Source organism: Orcinus orca, chromosome 2, assembly GCF_937001465.1.
Source record: "Orcinus orca chromosome 2, mOrcOrc1.1, whole genome shotgun sequence".
Lineage (NCBI taxonomy): Eukaryota > Metazoa > Chordata > Mammalia > Artiodactyla > Delphinidae > Orcinus > Orcinus orca.
This window is the reverse complement of record NC_064560.1, coordinates 170,596,201-170,614,713: the sequence shown is the minus strand read 5'-3', so window position 1 is coordinate 170,614,713 and position 18,513 is coordinate 170,596,201. Positions and strand designations below refer to the sequence as shown.

Sequence of the window (18,513 nt, the reverse complement as noted above, 5' to 3'; positions counted from 1 at the left end):
CTATGTACCAAAATCATAATGTTCAAAATGAAGTTTTAAAATGGCACAGTTAAAAACGGCACAACCCGATTATGACACTGGTGAGTAAACAGACCTCTATGTACCCTCAAAAGTGTAATTACTGATTCATAAATAGCTAATTAAACATCACGGTGCTTTACGCTTGTTTGTTTCTTAACAAAGGACTTATGAGAAGAGATCCACTATGGGACAGCAAAGGTGATTTTGCCAGTTTTCAACAAAATTGATATGTTGTAACCTCATCAATTTTCTGATTTGTATAGCTACTTAATCTGAAAATACAGCATTTTATAAAAATAAAGGAAAACCTACCACATCATGTGGATAAAATCGAACTGAGGTAGAACTGGATACATGTGAATCCGTGTCACTAAAGAAAAATGAAGAAGACTTTAGGGAATAAACAGCTTGTCAAGTAGTAGAAAGAAAAATAAGTCTATTAACAATTACATGATACTTACACTGGCTACTTTTCCATGTAAAGTTCAAAGTGCAAAATCGAATTTTCCTAGAGTTGTGATTAGGAGCATAGCCTCTGGGTCAAAGTATCTATATTCAAATCTCCTCAACAACTGAATGAGATCTTGGACAAGTTATCTAACCTTTTTATACCTCAGTTTCCTCATTGGTAACATAGGATAAAAGTACCTCTATCACAAAGTTCTTGTGAAAATTGTTTAAGAAAGCAATTAACATATTGCCAGGAGCCATAATAAATTTAACCTATGATATAATAGTCTAGAACGTGACAATTCAGTTTCCACAGTTCAGTCAAATTTAGATTTCAAAACTTAAGACCTTACCACATTTATGGTGTAAGGAATTGTTCTTATCTTGAACTATATTAAACATAATAAAGTGTTCCCATTGCTCCATCCTCCTATTGCTTCCACTGCTACAAAATCATCTAAACACTCCAATCATCTTTGAGGGGGTGAATTCTGAAACTGGACTGAAGGAGCTTTATTAAAGAGTACAGTTTCTGAAATGTTCTATCTTTTCAGCATGCTAAGCTAAGTGATCACAAGACCCTATTGCTTTAAAGAGACCCTCAAAACTGAAAAAACTGCCCATAGATATGTAACATATAAATAGGTGTGTCCCACTATTAAATGGAAGTCCTAAAATAAGAATCAAATGACTCTTGTGGAAAAAAAGTGAGCTAATCAATCAACAATGAATTTCAATGCAGCAATTTGAATAGATGAGTAAGATTAAAATTTCAGAAAAAATTTAACACATTCTAAACTATAATTGATTATGTTATACGATCAAGATTTCTATTTCTTATTTGCTTTCCTCCTAACTTCTCTCTTATCTTACATAATTCCTTCCTGAAGGAAGGAGAGAAAAGAAACTAAATGCAATGTATGACCCATATTTTAAGAAATTCCTCCTTCTTACAGCTGGTAAACACATTTTAAAAACAAAATGAAAGATAATCATTTAAAAAGACACTTGACCAAAACCCTCACACAGAAATAAAAATTTGAAATTACACAAAGAAAGAGAATCGATGGGTTTGAACTTAGCTGTGTAAATATTTTTCTAGTAAGTTTTTTCCATCATGCAATATATATACATAGTTAAATTTGAAATTGCGGGAAACCGCTGTCCCATGGTAAGATCTACAGGAAATTTTTACTTAATTTTTTTTTAATACATAATAGCTTTTGTTTTAAGAATAACAGCTTTCTTTTTTTCCACAGCAAAAAATTCTACTTTAATTCTTTGGCGACAAATGCATAATGACAATTTATTTAAGCCAATATAAACAAATGCTTTCAAAATAACTTTTCTATCTCAACGCTTACAAACTTTAAAAACGGCAAACATATGCAAGTACATACACTCTCCTAATATGACTTCACACATACCAGATATTGGATGCTCTTCTTGCTGCTGGTTCAAAATTCACAAGTGACATATCACAGCCACCAGTCTCATAAAGCGTAGAAGAGAACTTACCTAGCAAATAAATGATTTTTTTAAAAAAGCCATTAGAATACTCAGAAATTTTCCTTCATGAAACACTAATTTTAAGCTTGTTACAATCTAAGAAAATGTACTATAACCTTCTTTTTCCAAAATATTTAAAAAACAATGATCTACATGTAATTCAGCATGATGTGAATTGAAAAGGAATGCTAAACAGTGGGGCAAAATGTCAACATACATAATCAAGTGTTACAAGTGACTTAAGTCAGCTTCGTAATAGCAGTCTCCTTCTCTTTTCTCCTCCCAGCACATTCTCAATTCAAATTATAATACAAACAAACTGAATGTTGTTTAAAGGTCACCTGACCACTACTTACAAGTGGTGAGTAGCCATTTGGAGGGCTGCTTAAGTTTTAAGATAGCTCAAACTGCAAGACAACAAATTTATGTGATTACCTTCAGAGTTTTTTGGTTTTGTTTTACTTTTAAGAAGAAATGAAAAGTATCAAATGGATCTAAGGAAGTTCAATGAATGAAGTATAATAATGTTGGTGACAAACTACAGTATTCAATGAATATTAATAGTTGTATGATTCTACAAGAACTCTATGAAAGAATTTAGGAACACCATTTTCTGTAGCCAAGTATCTACAGAACTGATAAAAGGCTTAGAAATTTTATTGGTTGCAAAGAATATAGGTTTGAAAAAAAAACTCTCTTAAAATGAACTGTATAACGTAAAATGATTTCTGATAATGGAATTTTAGAAACCTGAATACTGTCTGAAATGCATGCTGTACTTTGAAGATCTATGGTAAGCCATATCAATGGTGGGTAGGGAGCATAAATGAATGAATATAAATTTCTAGTAGGACAATAAGATGAGGTATATAACTGCAACTGTTTGGATCTAGTCCAGACTGCCTTTTGAGTATTTTGTTTTACTAGCTAGAACTACTGAGGTTATAAATATGAGAAATCTAAAGGGCAATTTCAACTTGATGACAAGGCTAAAAGATTTCTTTTCCATGACTACAATGAAAACAGTATACAATAAGAATTTTTATTTAAGTGAAATCCTTGAAAAATGACAATAAAAGGCCCCCATAATATTCTAATATAACCAAGGGTTCACAGAACATTTCAACAATTACTTCTTTCGTCAAAAGGACTAGAATCAGAAAAAGTACTTTATTAAACAGGATTATTTGAGTACCTTCTATGAGTCATAATATTTTATCCTATTACGGTGTTTTCTGTAGTAGCATTTTTTTTTGGTCAAAATACTCCTGAGATAAATTAGGGGAAAAGGCATTCTATGAAATGCTCAGCTCATTTGCTGTTTTTCAAAGGATTACTGAGCATGCAGATTATCTAAAACTCCGCTTTTTACACCCCTGTCTTCCAGCCATGAGTTACTCACTCTTCGTACCTCTAACAGAAACCAGAGCAGGGAACTAAAATGAAACGATAGAGTTTTTTGAAGTGATAGGGTGGGTTGCAGAAATTGTTAGTAAAGAAAAAAGTTTAAAACTGCCTTGACTGAGATTTTAAAATTATTTTTAAATTGTAACTTTTTATGCTGTGCTCTTTCCTTACTTATTAGCATGCATAATCAGAGATGGGCTGTGCTAAAATTAACTTAGATTAGCAGAAAAAAAGAAACACCTGATCAAAATCACAGATTGCATAAATGCAGAATTATAAAACCATATTAAATGACTAAATCAGAGTAACAGAGCTGGGCGGGCTTGTGTGAAATCCAGAAAGAATGGAATGCATAAATATTTGTGTTTATATCACATAACTTGTGTGTATTTTTGAAATAAGTTAATTCTATATTCAGTAGAATTTAAATTATTGGAGTATATTCTGAGTATTTAAGCATTCCATGGGATTTTTAGTAATATAAGTCCTGTTCTTGGGATATTAAAAATAATACATATTTATATGCAACTGAAATCAACTAAAATATTACTCTTTGTAATTTTCAAATGAAACAGTAAAAGATGATTAAGTCATTACTGCAACTATGTTGTCTTTTATGTATAGATGCCTAGTATGAAACTTATATAGAAATGGGTGCATTTTAAATAAAAATAAAACACCCCCCCCAAAAGCTTTTCAGAAAGAAAGCTGGGAAAACTGAGTAGTTTTATTACTACCTAAACCTACAACTACAAATCTACAACTCTGAATGCATACAAACCACGGAGTAACAAGGAGTAAAATTTAAACAAGGCATAAAACATGTCTAAGAAAAGGGCAGTTATGATTTCAACAAACGTGCATGACTTCAACAGTGCTGTTTTTTTCCCTTAAGAAGCGTCTGTCTACCTACTAACTTAACAAACATGTCAGGTTCATAAAAACATACATGGCATATGTCAGAACAAACTAACTTGGTATTAAGGCTTCACGGTGTAGTCCCAACTTAACTCCACCAAAAGAACAGATCCTATGTCCCTCTTACGTCTTTGGGCTTGGCCGCTGGCAGCACTTCAGAAGTAACAAATTTTATTCAGAAGATAATTCAGAAAAAAAAATTACACTAAAAAGTGTTTAGCTTAAGGTTTCAGAGAAAAGCTTAGTAACATTTTAATATATGAATATAATAATCTACTAAAGACATCTTCAAAAATAACCAAAACAGAAATAAGTACATATTGCTATTGGTTTATAAAAATTAATAATATCTTAAATTTGTACAAATCTTCTTAGCAAACCTAACAACTTGACATATACCTCATTTGAGATTAAAACCATAATCACAGTTAACCTTTCTGAACTAATAAGTAAATGTGCCCTTATTAATAACCCTATTTTAATAAGTATTCTGTATTTAGAAAAATACTTCCATTTAAATATTATTTCTAATGAACGTTAACTGGGAAGAAAGTAGAACATCAATGAAATATGTCCTCCTCACATGCATTATGATTATAAACTAAGTTATCTCCTCATAATTCAACTCCCAGGTCATAACTAATTATATCTAACAGTATGGCTCTGTCATGATTTTAAAAGAAAAACATTAATTTCTGACAAACAAGATTGGAGGCTGGAATTTCAGACTTAATAATGACATTGGCCATGATATAGCATCTCTAAGATAAAGAAAAGTTAAGGCACCTGGTATTTCTGTTTCAAATATTCAATAATGACTGCTATTGTCTTCAAAAATTCAATTTAATTACACAAAACCCTATTTTTCTTGAGGTGGGAGAATTTCCAGTAACCACAGGTCAATACATAAGTGATGAACAAGAAGATAAGTAAAACTGAATACTGACTTAAGGAACAAGGACACTTGAAGCATTTCCCTGAAGTCACAAATTCAAAATAAACACTGGGGACTTCCCTGGTCGTGCAGTGGTTAAGAATTCGCCTGCCAACGCAGGGGACACAGGTTCGAGCCCTGGTCCGGGAAGATCCCACATGCCCCGGAGCAACTAAGCCCGTGCGCCACAACTACTGAGCCTGCGCTCTAGAGCCCGCGAGCCACAACTACTGAAGCCCACGCACCTAGAGCCCGTGCTCTGCAACAAAGAAGCCACCATAATGAGAAGTCCGCACACCACGGCGAAGAGTAGCCTCCGCTCACCGCAACTACAGAAAGCCCGTGCGCAGCAACGAAGACCCAACGCAGCCAAAAATAAATAAATTAAATAAATAAATGAAAAAACAAAAAACCAAAACAAACACTGGCAAAACACTGATAAGACACAGAAATTAATGAGATTCTCTAATTAGTCCTATCAATAAAACTCCTCACCACGTAGCACAAAGTTCAGTTAATATTGTGAGAAACCCTTAATGCATTCTTAATGTCACTCTCATTTCACTTATTTATCTTAGAAAGAGGTGGTTACCAGAAGGACAAATCACCCGTAGGGTTCTTCCAATCTTCCTAGCACCAACGACAAAGAAGGCCTCTTACATTTCTTGGACGATTTCCTTCTGTAGATCCCCACCCTACACCCCCATTCATTCTGCATTCTCCAAGCCTAACCCTGATACACTGCTTGACTTCTCACTTTTCTAGCATTATTCTTAGCGCAAGTAGGGCCTACAAGAGCGAAGAGAGATAGAGACAAGGGAGGCAGCTTTACAGTGTTTTTAGAAGACAACTGGGGGACTACACACACCTCTATGACGAACTTGAGTACTCTACGGAAAGTGTCTTTTTCTGGTGGTGATGAGTATCGTGCTCACAATGCCATTCCAATAAATACATGACACTTCTAAGAGAGAAGGCCTTGACAAGTTCCAATTTCTTGGATAGCACCCCCCTTATTATGAGTGGTGCCTGTGAGTCTCTGAGGAAACATGAGTTTTCACCCAGACAGAAATGACTCATTTTACTGCTGCTTACAGGTTTATGGACCTGTTTCTCCCTAGACCAGGGATCAGCAAACTTTTTCTGTAAAGGGACAGATAATAAATATTTTAGGCTTTGTGGGCCAGATGGTCTCTGTTGCAACAGTTTGAGTCTACCGTTGTAGCGTGAAAGCAGCCACAGAAAACACATGAAATAAATATTTACTTTATTTACAAAACAAGCGTCAAGCTAGATATAGTCATCAGGCCATAGTTTGCCAATCCCTGTCCTAGACCAAAAGCCTTACTCTTATAAAATCTCTTTAATTCTCGTGCTAAATGGAAATCAAGTCACTATGCTGCCCCTGTTCAACACTGGCAACCAGCCCTTCTTCCTAGAACATGCAATGCTGTGCTAGGTTTTTAAAACAGGAGAAGAATAAGAAAAAGGGTAGAAATGAGAAGAAAGAGGTTGGTTTAGAAGAGAGCTCTCGAGTACTGGTAAGAAAAGACAGATAAAGTCTATGGCTTGGTAACACTCAAAGAGATTCATATACTGATATATTTTACTGCCATGGTCACTGTTCGCTAGTTCTGACTTAACACAACATGTCAGTTCAATAAGTGGAATCCCCAGATCAGGTGAACCTTCCAGAAGTGAATGTACAAGTTCACATTCTGATATAATTTCATCATCTCACATCTCCTTCAAAAGGGCAAGTCCTCCTCATCTTGGTAAAATAATCCATAACAATGACATTGATGACATTACAAATGATTAGATAAATAAACAAAAAAAGGTCACAGAATGGGAGAAGATATTTGTAATTTGTATCTGACACATTAGCTGTATCTAAAATATCAAAAGAACTCTTAAATGTCAATAATAAGACAAACAGCTTGATTTTAAAACTGAGTAAAAGATTTGGACACACTTCACAGAAGATATATAATATGTATAGTCAATAAACACACCAAAGCATCCTCATCAACCCTGCTCACAGCAGAAATGTAGATTCAAGCCACAATGAGATATCATTATACACCCATTAGGGCTAACATTTAAAAGGCCAAAAATAGCAAATGTCAGCGAGAATGGGAACAACTGGAACTCATACATGCTGGTGGGAATATAAAATTACTTTTGAAAACATTTTAGACATTTTATTCACAAGAGCCAATACCTGGAAACAACACAAACTTGTCCATTGACAGATGAATGAATATAAAATATATAGTAAGCTCATAGAATGAATACACAAAAACAAGGAACATACTGCTAACAACATAATGAATCTCAGAAGCACCATGCTAAGTGCAAAACTAAACACAAAAGGCAACATATTGTGTGACTGCATTTATATGAACTTCTAGGAGAGGAAAAACATGACATAAAGCACACAGTGGATGCCTGTGGCCAGGAGCAGAGGAGGCACGGACTGCAACGGGGGCACGATCTTTTGAAGATAATGAAAATGTTCTGTATCTTGACTGTGGGATTTCACAGACGTGCACATCTGTTAAAACTCACCAAACTGTACATGTTGAATGAACACAATTTATCATGCCAAAATTATATGTCAACAAAGTTGATTTAAAAACAAACAAGGAAAAAAAAGACTAGTCAGGTAAAAGACCAAGTAGATGGATGAACATGGGACAGCATGTAGTCAGTGAAATTCCCACAAGTTACTAATCAAGGTTCTGGAGAATGACGGACATTTGTTGTTTTGTTTTTGTGTTTCATTTTAAAAATATGACGCATCGAAAGATTCAAAAGCAGTATATAAAACGAAGAAAGTTCCCCACTCCCCACAGAAAGCCACTGCCAAGAGCAGTTTCTGTTCTTCTGAACACCTTTTATCTACATTTTGTCCCAAAACAAATGGATCATTCTCTTCATACACACTTTCTAAAATTTACTTCTTTTGCTTACTAAATAGCTTACCTTTTCATGTCGATAACACATATATATCAAGTTCTGAACATTACAGTTATGTTCATGAATAATACATCAGGGTTTCTCTAGTAACAGACATTTAGATTGTTTACAGTTTTCCAAATCACAAGCTACAATGAATATCCACGTACATATATCTTTGCATTTTTGTGAAACTTGTGGATTAAAATATATCGGCATTTTTGGTCTATTGTTCTAAACCTCCCTCCAAAAATGTTCAATCTTGTAGTGGACTATTTCACCAGACCCTTTCCAACAATGGACATCACTACACATTCAGTAGATGAAAAATATCATAATCCTATTTTTAATTTGCAATTTTAAAAATTATGAGCAAAGTTGAGCTGTTTGCCCATAATTGCAAGCTACTTGTAACTCTCAACTTTTCTAGTAGGTCATTGATCTTAATCTTACTGACCTGAAGCGTTTATTGTCTTACTGTGGCAAAGACTGATGTCTGGCCTCCAGTATGCATCTTGTCCTTATCCCTTCTAAAAATAGGACCTTCCCCTCGCTGAATTTCAGCTGAGCCTATGTCTATCTACTTAGAGACCTCTCCCAGCCTCTCCTGAAGCTAGAAGTTGCCACGTGACTATGTATGAGCCCATGGAAGGCAGGAGAAAGTGACAGGCACATTTCCCAAGTCACAGTCTGAAAGATAAAGGCTAGCTGTCCTTGACCTTTTTTTAGCACCACCCTCCCCACTGCCCTCCTGTCTGGGGGGAAATGTCAACAACTGGAGCAGTCACTGTGGACCAAGCAGGGAAGCCATATGTGGAAGATAAAAGAACCAACCAATCTGCTAGGGACAGCTCCCAACAGACTGTTATGAGAGAAATGTAAACTTCTCTCTAATTTCAGTCACTGATGCGGGATGAGGGAGGGCAGGTCTCTCCGTTAAAGACTCTACCTATATTCTAACTAATGCACATACTAGTCAAATTTAATTTAGAATCTTAAGAATGTTAATGTTAGAAAGCAGTTAATATAGTGCTTCAATGAATTCTTTACAACACAGACTGGCAAGAGACAAATCAGATATCTCAACCAGTCTCTGTTATCTACTGTAAAATTCCTAGGGTAGTTCAAGCATCCCAAACTTTTAAAAATAATATGCCGGTAGTCTTTCCACAGTAACAATGATAAACTTCTGAGCATTTCCAGGAAATGACGGTTAGAGTAGATAAAATTTATCTAGGTTTATTTTTAATTTTAATATTTGTGGGGATAAAACAGACACTCTCAAACCCTGCCAGATAAAGTGTAAACAAGCTTTCCATAAAGCAATTAAGAGTATACATCAAAGTCTCAATAATGTTTATTTCCCCTTGACGGATAATTCCATTTCACTGTATTTGTCCTAAGGACATAGTCACAGCTGTACAGAAAGGGCTGTGCAAAGGATGTTCAGCAGAGTGTTTATTACAATAGAAAATATCAGGAATCATCTTGAAGACTAACAATGGGGTTAATTAACTGGTTAAATAAATTGTAATTAATAATGTTAACAATAATAGTGATGATTATTTATGTAATTTACTATTGCCAGGCACTGTTCTAATTGCTTTCAATATTTTAATAGGTATAATCCTCACAGCAAACCTATGAAGTATTATTACTATCCCCCCCTTTGATACATGAGGAAACTGAGGCACAGGGAGAGAAAATAACTTGTCCAAGGTCACACAGCTAGGAAGTGGTAGAGCTCGCATTTGAGGCCAGGAAGTTTAACTCTATAGAGTTCACTATTCTACACTACCTTTCATGTAGCTCTCAGTGACAAAATATTACGCAGTCTCTTAAGAACAAGTTAAAAAACAACATGAATAAATGTTCAAATGTGCTAAGAGAAAACAGCAAGAAGCAAAACTCATACCGTGACATAAAAGTCATACAACATCATCCCAGTTCTGTGTTAGAAAAGCATATACATGTATGCATTAAAAAAGAAAGGAAATAAAAATAAAATGTTAATAGTGACTATCTCTGCATGGTAAGACTGCAGATGACTTAATTTTCTTCATTTTATTTTCCAGTATTTGTAAACTTGTATTAGAACATGCTTTTCCCATCCTTACACCAAAAAGTATAAATAGAATACATCCCCCTAAATTCTTAATACTTCTTCCTTCCAGAGATAATGAAGCATTTTTACTGTTTCCATAAAAATAAACATTTTACTTTCATTTATAAATACTGGAGATATGGGGATATACGTATATGTACAGCTGATTCACTTTGTTATAAAGCAGAAACACACACACCATTGTAAAGCGATTATACTCCAATAAAGATGTTAAATAAATAAATACTTTGTGTTGCCCTCCCCTGCAAAAAGGTCCAAAAAATAGAATTTGTATTCAAAAACAACAATAAAGGGTAAGATCAAGGTTGTTGCAAAAAAGAATATAACTTTTAGTTTAGATGAATGAAAAAGATCTACCATAACACAGGAGACTAAAGTATGGACTCCAAGGTCCCTTTAAAGCCATCTTGACTTTGTATTTATAGTAATGAGAAGTACTTAATGACAGAGCCCAAAATGTTACAGAGTAGTCCATAATAATATAATCTATTTTAAACACTAAGACGAACATAAAAATCACTGAAAGTATTATAGATCATCTGAGTCTCTGCTTTTTAAAAAAAAAAATTTAAAAGCCTCCAAATTGTATTTCTCCTTAATAACGCATAGCTGCTAGAAACTGCTTAAGAAGGTCAATAGGGTGTTGCCAGATTTCCATTAAATCTTTTTCTAGAGCTGATCACATTTTCAAGGTAATAAGTTCTGTAGTAAAGCGGATTATCAGAAAGAATACCTTCTTTGTAAATACTTGCACAGTAATGAAATTTTTAAAAAACCTTAGAAAAATCAATTCATTACTCTTTAAACCTCTACTACATTAATGAAATTAAGAAAGTCTTAAATTCAGAGGAACACTACCTATGATATTTATATATTTTACATTTATGTCTTGATAAACATAGAACTCTATTGTCCTCATTTCTTGCCTGTAATAGTATTTTTATTTTTCACATGAAAATAATTTTATATATACTTCTCAAAACATATCCTCACCACCACTAATTTCATACACAGAAAAAAAAAAAGACAAATTTTCCTGTTTGATCCCATCTAGAATACTTCCTCTGAGATGTGATATATATTAAGAGTTTAACTATCAATTATAATAACCTGTTTCATCACGACATCAATTTACTAGTCTTAATTCACAAGCGGAAGCCAGGATTAACATAAAAACTGTCTCTTGTGTGACTTACCTGGGTAATAAGCAAAAGCTTGTTTTATTTAGTAAAACTGCAGTTTAATTCAGACTATAGTATGAAATCAACTGCAAATAAGTTCAACAAAAGGCTGATAAAAAGAAAATTAACCTTTAGAATGTGGTTTTTACAAAAAGAGTAACATGTTACATTGAAGGATTTGAGAAATTCTTTGATAGTAATTTCCTTTTCAAAGATTTTAACTTCAAAACTTACCCATCACTTACATAATTATTTAAACAAAGTTTCCATGGAAATGAAGTCTAGAAATGAGAAAGGAAGCCATCCAAATTTTTCCAACCAGGTTCTAAATTATACACTTATAATTCAGTTTTTAAAATTATGATGAACAATTATTATGCCTGTGGAAAATGGATGATGAAAATGTATTTTTCTCTGCTGATTAAGCTACTAATAAAACCTTATAATGCCATCGTCAATGAACTTTTCCACCACGTCCAATGCTACCTGATAATCTTGAAATGCTAGATAAAATGCAACAGAAAAATAAGGATTCTCAGGGTTTAGTATAGGAAATGGATGTGGTTGTGTATTATGACACCACAGAGTAAAAATGTCAAAAACATAGTTAAGGAAAACTACTTAGGCTTGGAATTAAATAATGCCTGACTGCAAGTTTCCTTTAATTGAAAAAGGCTAATATTCCTCACTTTAAAAAGTAAACGCACAATTACAACATATACATGTATACACATAAAAACATTTATATGCATCCAAACATATATATGTATAAGTGGATATATGTAAGTTTGAGTGTGTATGTATATGAGTGTGTTATATAAATGTATTATGTCTATTTATAAATTTTCACATGTAAAAATTATACATTTAAAATTTTCAGTTGAAGAAGCTAAATTTGGAAGGAAGCAATCCTTTGTAAATACTCCATACTTTCAGGGAATATCATGGCTAACTTCAACATATTTGAGTATACAGTATCCAAATTCATTCACACAAAATTATTTTACTACTGTTAATTAAAATCATGTAGAAAATTAAACTATGCAACAAAAATATTCTAGTGGAATATATTAAAAAATCAGTGTCTACCAATTCCTTCAAGTTCAGCTGCAGTTCATTTTTAGAATCTTTTTTGGCCAACCTTATGTGCTATGAAACGAACAGGTATACACTGTCCATTGATTGTGTGTTTTGTGCTAATTATTACTAAGCATTCAATTTGGCAACATTCAATTACCACAGGCCAAGAACTATCAGAAAGCAGTTAACACAAAAGATAAAATCCAAATTTTAAGAGAATATCCTGAATATTTACCAGTAGATGTTAAATTGACATGTACATATTCTCAATTATCTGCATGCGGTTTAAGCATGGAACTTTATAACTAAATCTTGCTTAGCAAGTTTTTTGAGCAAATTAAGAATTTTTACAAAGGAAAATCACCTACTGGTTCAATTTATTCTTCATTTGACAAGAGTTTAAAAATCCAAAATGGATTAAAACTAAGCTTAGCTAACCTACTACCAAATGATCAATGGACAATGGTGATAGTGACTGTAATTTTACACATACAAATTGACAAGTCCTCTGTTCACAGGAACTTAGGGTTAACCCAAGAGAAATGTCAATAAAAAGATACTATTTACTCAATATATTTGCAACTAAGGAAGCATCCCTACTATCAGTCAAAGCAAGTAACTAAAGTTTACCTTACTCTTCTCAAACACCCTCTTTATAGACTCCCTGTCCTCTTCAAATTACAAACTCAAAAGCAAAAGCACTCTAAAATTAAAATGTTTTATTGCCTTCTCATTTTATTTAGAAATCACCGTACATTCTAATGTATAAATATCTTAGATGACCATTTTCAGTTTTCTATAAGATTTGCTAAAGACGACAATTTTCATCAATATGCATATCTAATACTTACTAATTCTCTCTGTAACTAAGAGTTTTTACAAAATGGGTAAAGAGTCAATAAATAGCATATGAAATTTTATTATACCTATTTCGGGCACCCTATACCATACATCCTTCTAGTAAAAGCATCAACTAAATTATCTTCTTTATAAATGAAAGTTATAATATGGAGAAACAAAATCACAGTAATAAGCAAATATAATACTTTGAAATATGTATTTCTGAATAACAGGATTTTCTTCTTCATTATATTTACTTAAATTGCTATTAATCTGCATTTTGAGCACGAGAAAGCTGAACTGGACAGAGAAGTAGAAAACAAACCAGTATAAAACACTGTCTTTTTAAGGCATTACTGAGGCTTTAAACTATACCACCTCTCTGAGAATTAACTATTTAATAACTTATATTTCTATTTTTAGATGTATTAACAGGAAAAAGAAAAAACTTTATAAAGTCATTTGATAGTGGTATAGAGCCATCATGTCCTCAGAATACTGCATTTAGAATTATAGTAAGTCCTATTTCAGATGATAGACATTGAAGTAAAATATAGAATACTTAAAAGAAAGATTATACAGTAATAGGCCATTAGAAAGTACTTTTGCCTTTCCTGCAGCAGAGAATTCAGAGAAATTAAGGTTCAATCAAAATAATTTTTTAAAACTCAACATTTCACCACATGGTACAAATGCCAAGAAACAGTAAAATTGCCCAAATCGTTATAACAGGACAGTAAAGCATGAACATTTATTAATACTTTACAATTAATAACGGACATGCTCAAAAGAAAATGTAGAGTAAGAGTTGAAAGAAACAGAAAAGGGAAAAGCAAATATCAAATTTTCCTTATACACAGGGCAAATCCTAAAAAACAGTGCTCTTATGCATAGTTCCAAAATGAAGCTATCTCAGGAGAGAAGTGTAATCATTGTTACCCATTATCTGCCACATCAAAGTTTTACGTCACCAAGATTATATAAGGCCTGCGTACCAAGTTCATCGTGCAAACTGCTGCCGCCTACAGCAGATGCATTGTCATGTGATGCTTCTAAGTGGACACTCCCATTTCTCACCAGCAAGGAGGCACTAGCACTGAGCACTGCAGCCTGGGAAGGGGGGCGGGACTGGACTTTGACCTGGGCTGTGGACTGCTGGTCTTGCTGACCATCTTGAAGGCTAGGAAAAAACATGGATTGGGGAGACATTACAGGGAAGAAAAGAGAAAACAATAGCTAGAAGTCAATATAGAAAACTAATTAAAAAAAAAAAAGATTTCAATGTAACCTAAGAAAGAGCCAACAAACTTTGTAAAATATGCAGATCATACTGCCGGCTTAAAATTTCCGGTCTTTAGAAATCTGATTCATGGTGATGAACACAGAAAAATTTCAATGTATACGTAAAGCAACCAATCTGTGACACCTTTCCACCTCAAGACAACAAAGTCCTAGTATAAGGAAAAAAGTAGCAAAGAAGAGTCACAAGTACACTAAATATATGTAGGCTGTAGCTGGTCCCTCATAGAAAAAACCTATTTTTTAGTTCAATATGCATTTTTATAAATAACCTTGATATAATTATTCTAGAATTGTTCTTTCAAATATTCTGGCATCTCAAATTCACAATAAGACAACATTTCTATGCACTTGAAAACCGAAGAATCTTTATCAAATGCAACCAAGATGACAATTTTGAATCAAAAGAAAATCACAAACTAGTGAAGAAAACCAGAATAAAAAACACTGACTCAATCAAGTGAAATAAAAATGACTGCTGAGATGCTAGAAGAAATATAATTCATATATAAAGTGTTTTTTCTATCAAAAGCCTACATAGTTCTGAAATAAGGCCACAGGCTTTATATACAAGTGTTAGTTAAAATAATTATGTTCCCTTAGTGAATTTTGTTCTTATCTTTTCCAATTCATATCAAAGTTTCATTACAAGAACCATCGTTTTACAAAACCATAAAAATAATTTGGAAACCAGTAATTTCTCAAGGGATATTATAGTCTTTTCTGAATTTTACAAAAATTTAAAAATACTTAGTATTTTGTGATTATAAATGTTATTAAAATTATCTAAAGTATCTAAAAATTAGATAAAATTAAGAAACTATATTATATTCTTAACTCATTTTTTGTTTATATATATTTTAAGACACTATGAATTTTAACTTTCTTAGTATAACACTCAAATTTAAACTGATGAAACTCATGAAAACACTCTGAGTATAATTATTATATGTCATTCTCTACATAATGTTCAATGCATATCTGCACTATTATTAGACCTTTTAGGATTTAAAAGAAGTATGCTACTTAGAATGGCCTTATTCGGTAACTTTATCATTTTCATGAGTATCAGCTTCTCTCTAATCCTTTGAATTAAACGCAGCGGTTTCTCTGATGTCTATAAAACAAGACTAATCCTGCTGCAGACTGGGAAGAGAGCTGTAATTTGAAGCAGAGTTGAGCCTTGAACAACGCGGGGGTTAGGGAGCCGAATCTCCAGAGTTGAAAATCCGCGTATAACTTATAGTGCCGCTCCTTATCCACGGTTCAGCGTCCAAAGATTCATCCAATTACGGATCATGTCACCCTACAGTATTTATTATCGAAAAATACCCACATGTAATTGGAACCACACAGTTCAAACCCATGTTGTTTAAGGGTCAACTGTAACCATGAAATAAGACTAAGTAAAAAATACTTCACATATTGCTTAAAGCTGTGGTTATGGTAACAGAACACACTCTGGAACTGTACTGTCTAATACAGTAGCCACGCATGACTAAAGTAACTAAAATGTTAGTTCCTCATTCATGCTAACCGTATTTCAAGTGCTCAAGAGCTACGTAACACAGCTAGTGGCTACCATGGCTACCACAGCTACCAGAGTGAGCAGAAGCTAGTAGTTAGTGTGTTCTATACTGGACAGTGCAGATTATAAAATATTTCCACCACCACAGAAAGTTCTGTTACATTAATTTTTTTTCAGGCTTCTTTTAGAGCCAATAAAAAGTACATAATCTAGGGCTTCACTGGCGGCACAGTGGTTGAGAGTCTGCCTGCCGATGCAGGGGACACGGGTTCGTGCCCGGGTCCGGGAAGATCCCACATGCCGCGGAGCGGCTGGGCCCGTGAGCCATGGCCGCTGAGCCTGAGCGTCCGGAGCCTGTGCTCCGCAACGGGAGAGGCCACAACAGTGAGAGGCCCGCGTACCGCCAAAAAAAAAAAAAAAAGAAGTACATAATCTAAATAGAGCACAGGAATGTATGCAACATATTAAAAACAAATAAGTCTGCAAAACACTTACAATGCTTACCGGCACTAACTTTTTAAGTCATAACTATAAATAGTAAGTCTGTCCTTGGAAGCCATCTAAAGTTATCCATAAACCTTACCAAAATGACCAAATTTCACAAGGGAGAAAATTTTGAGTAGCTCAAGTACTATGATCCTTCAGATTCAGAAGACAAAATTTTATAATATACGTATATATATACTCAACAAATTTTTCCATCAATTTCTTCACTTAAAAGTCATAAACAAAGGTGCTACACGGCAGTTAGATGTATTCTAATGTGAACGTATTGAGAATACGCTAATCTGCAACATATCAATATATAAAAGGTTTTCAAAATATTAGGCAGTGCATGAAAATCAACTCCAGAATAAAGAAACAAAGACAATTAGCCAAAATCTATGCAGTTGTAAATGTCCAGTTTCTGAACATCAAAAGCTAGACAAAAAGTATTTATGTCCCTTGAATTCCTGTTTTCAAGAATCGTTCAACAAGAAAAAAGCGTATTATTTTTGCACAAATTGCTAGGAAAACTATTCCTGGAGGTGGTACTTCACCTTAAGCTAACTAATAATTGACAAAAATTAATCTTTTTTACAATACCAATTATATATCAAAACTATCAGTTTCAGAAAAGGTAGCAACTATTTCACAACACAGCAAAAGGTAGAAATTTAGGTTTCTAAACCATTAATTATCAGTAGCATCACTGACACGCAGTCTCACTAATTAATTAACTCTTCTAATTTAAATGATAAAAAAATAGTTGGTCTTGGTCTTTCCTTCCTCTGTACCACTTACTTAATATTTGACACATTCTGCCTTACACTGTTATCTTTGTATGTATCTCCTCAACTAAACAATAAGCTCTAAGAGTATGATCACATTATTGCTATGAATCTCCAGAGAACACTCAGAAGAGTATCTTGAACACAGTACACAAGCAACAAATATCTGGTGGATTCCTTCCTGTGTACCACAAAATGATATGAATTTCCAATTATGGACTCAGTTATTACTATGACCTTATTTGATTACAAGTCTTTCAATCTTATATTTAAAAAAATAAATTTAAGGGCTTCCCTGGTGGCGCAGTGGTTGAGAGTCCTCCTGCCAATGCAGGGGACACGGGTTTGTGCCCCGGTCCGGGAAGATCCCACATGCCGCGGAGCGGCTGGGCCAGTAAGCCATGGCCGCTGGGCCTGCGTGTCCGGAGCCTGTGCTCCGCAACGGGAGAGGCCACAACAGTGAGAGGCCCGCGTACCGCAAAAAATAAAAAATAAAAATAAATAAATAAATAAATTTAAGAATACAGTAAAGCTTCTTTCCCTTCCCCCAAATGCACTGATGATTTATTTTCATTCCAGTCCATTAACTAGAGTTCTAAAAGATATCACATTTAGGCTGATAAATATAGAACTAACTCTTAATATTATTATAGAATTTTTAAATATTCATTTTTGTTTTTAGCTCTAGTAACTGGGAAGAATTAATAAGGGCCTACAAGGTTAAGTTAATGAACAAAAAAACTTTAAAAAGTAATTCTGAAATAGGATATTCTAACAAGCATAAAAAATACATGCAAATTCTCTTTGTGAGGAAATTGATGATTCACCCCCAATCTTTGGAGACATATACTCTACCAAGTTGCTTTTTAGACTGTCGATTACTTACACTATTCATTAAACTTTAAAATAAGTTAATAGATTTTACTGATATTTATAGAGTAGTTATAATTAAAGTGTTATCATACCTATTCCATTTCTTTTTGACAAGT

General features: G+C 33.8%; 1 protein-coding gene across 9 annotated transcripts in view; it reads right to left on the bottom strand.

Moving 5' to 3' along the window:
• PCNX1 (pecanex 1) overlaps nt 1–18,513 on the bottom strand; it is a 172,350-nt gene that overhangs the window by 82,688 nt on the left and 71,149 nt on the right. For 7 of the 9 annotated variants that reach the window (XR_007475658.1, XR_007475657.1, XM_004262188.3 and 4 more), the window contains exons 8-10: nt 14,422–14,606; nt 1,899–1,989; nt 334–391 (exon numbers count right to left, since the gene is read on the bottom strand). Coding sequence is in view for 7 of the 9 variants with exons in the window: in XM_004262188.3 (XP_004262236.2) it covers nt 334–391; nt 1,899–1,989; nt 14,422–14,606 (334 nt within the window). In the remaining 2 variants the exon portion in view is untranslated. The remainder of the gene's footprint in view (nt 1–333; nt 392–1,898; nt 1,990–14,421; nt 14,607–18,513) is intronic. The other 2 variants (XM_033422165.2, XM_004262189.4) reach the window with 1 other exon arrangement.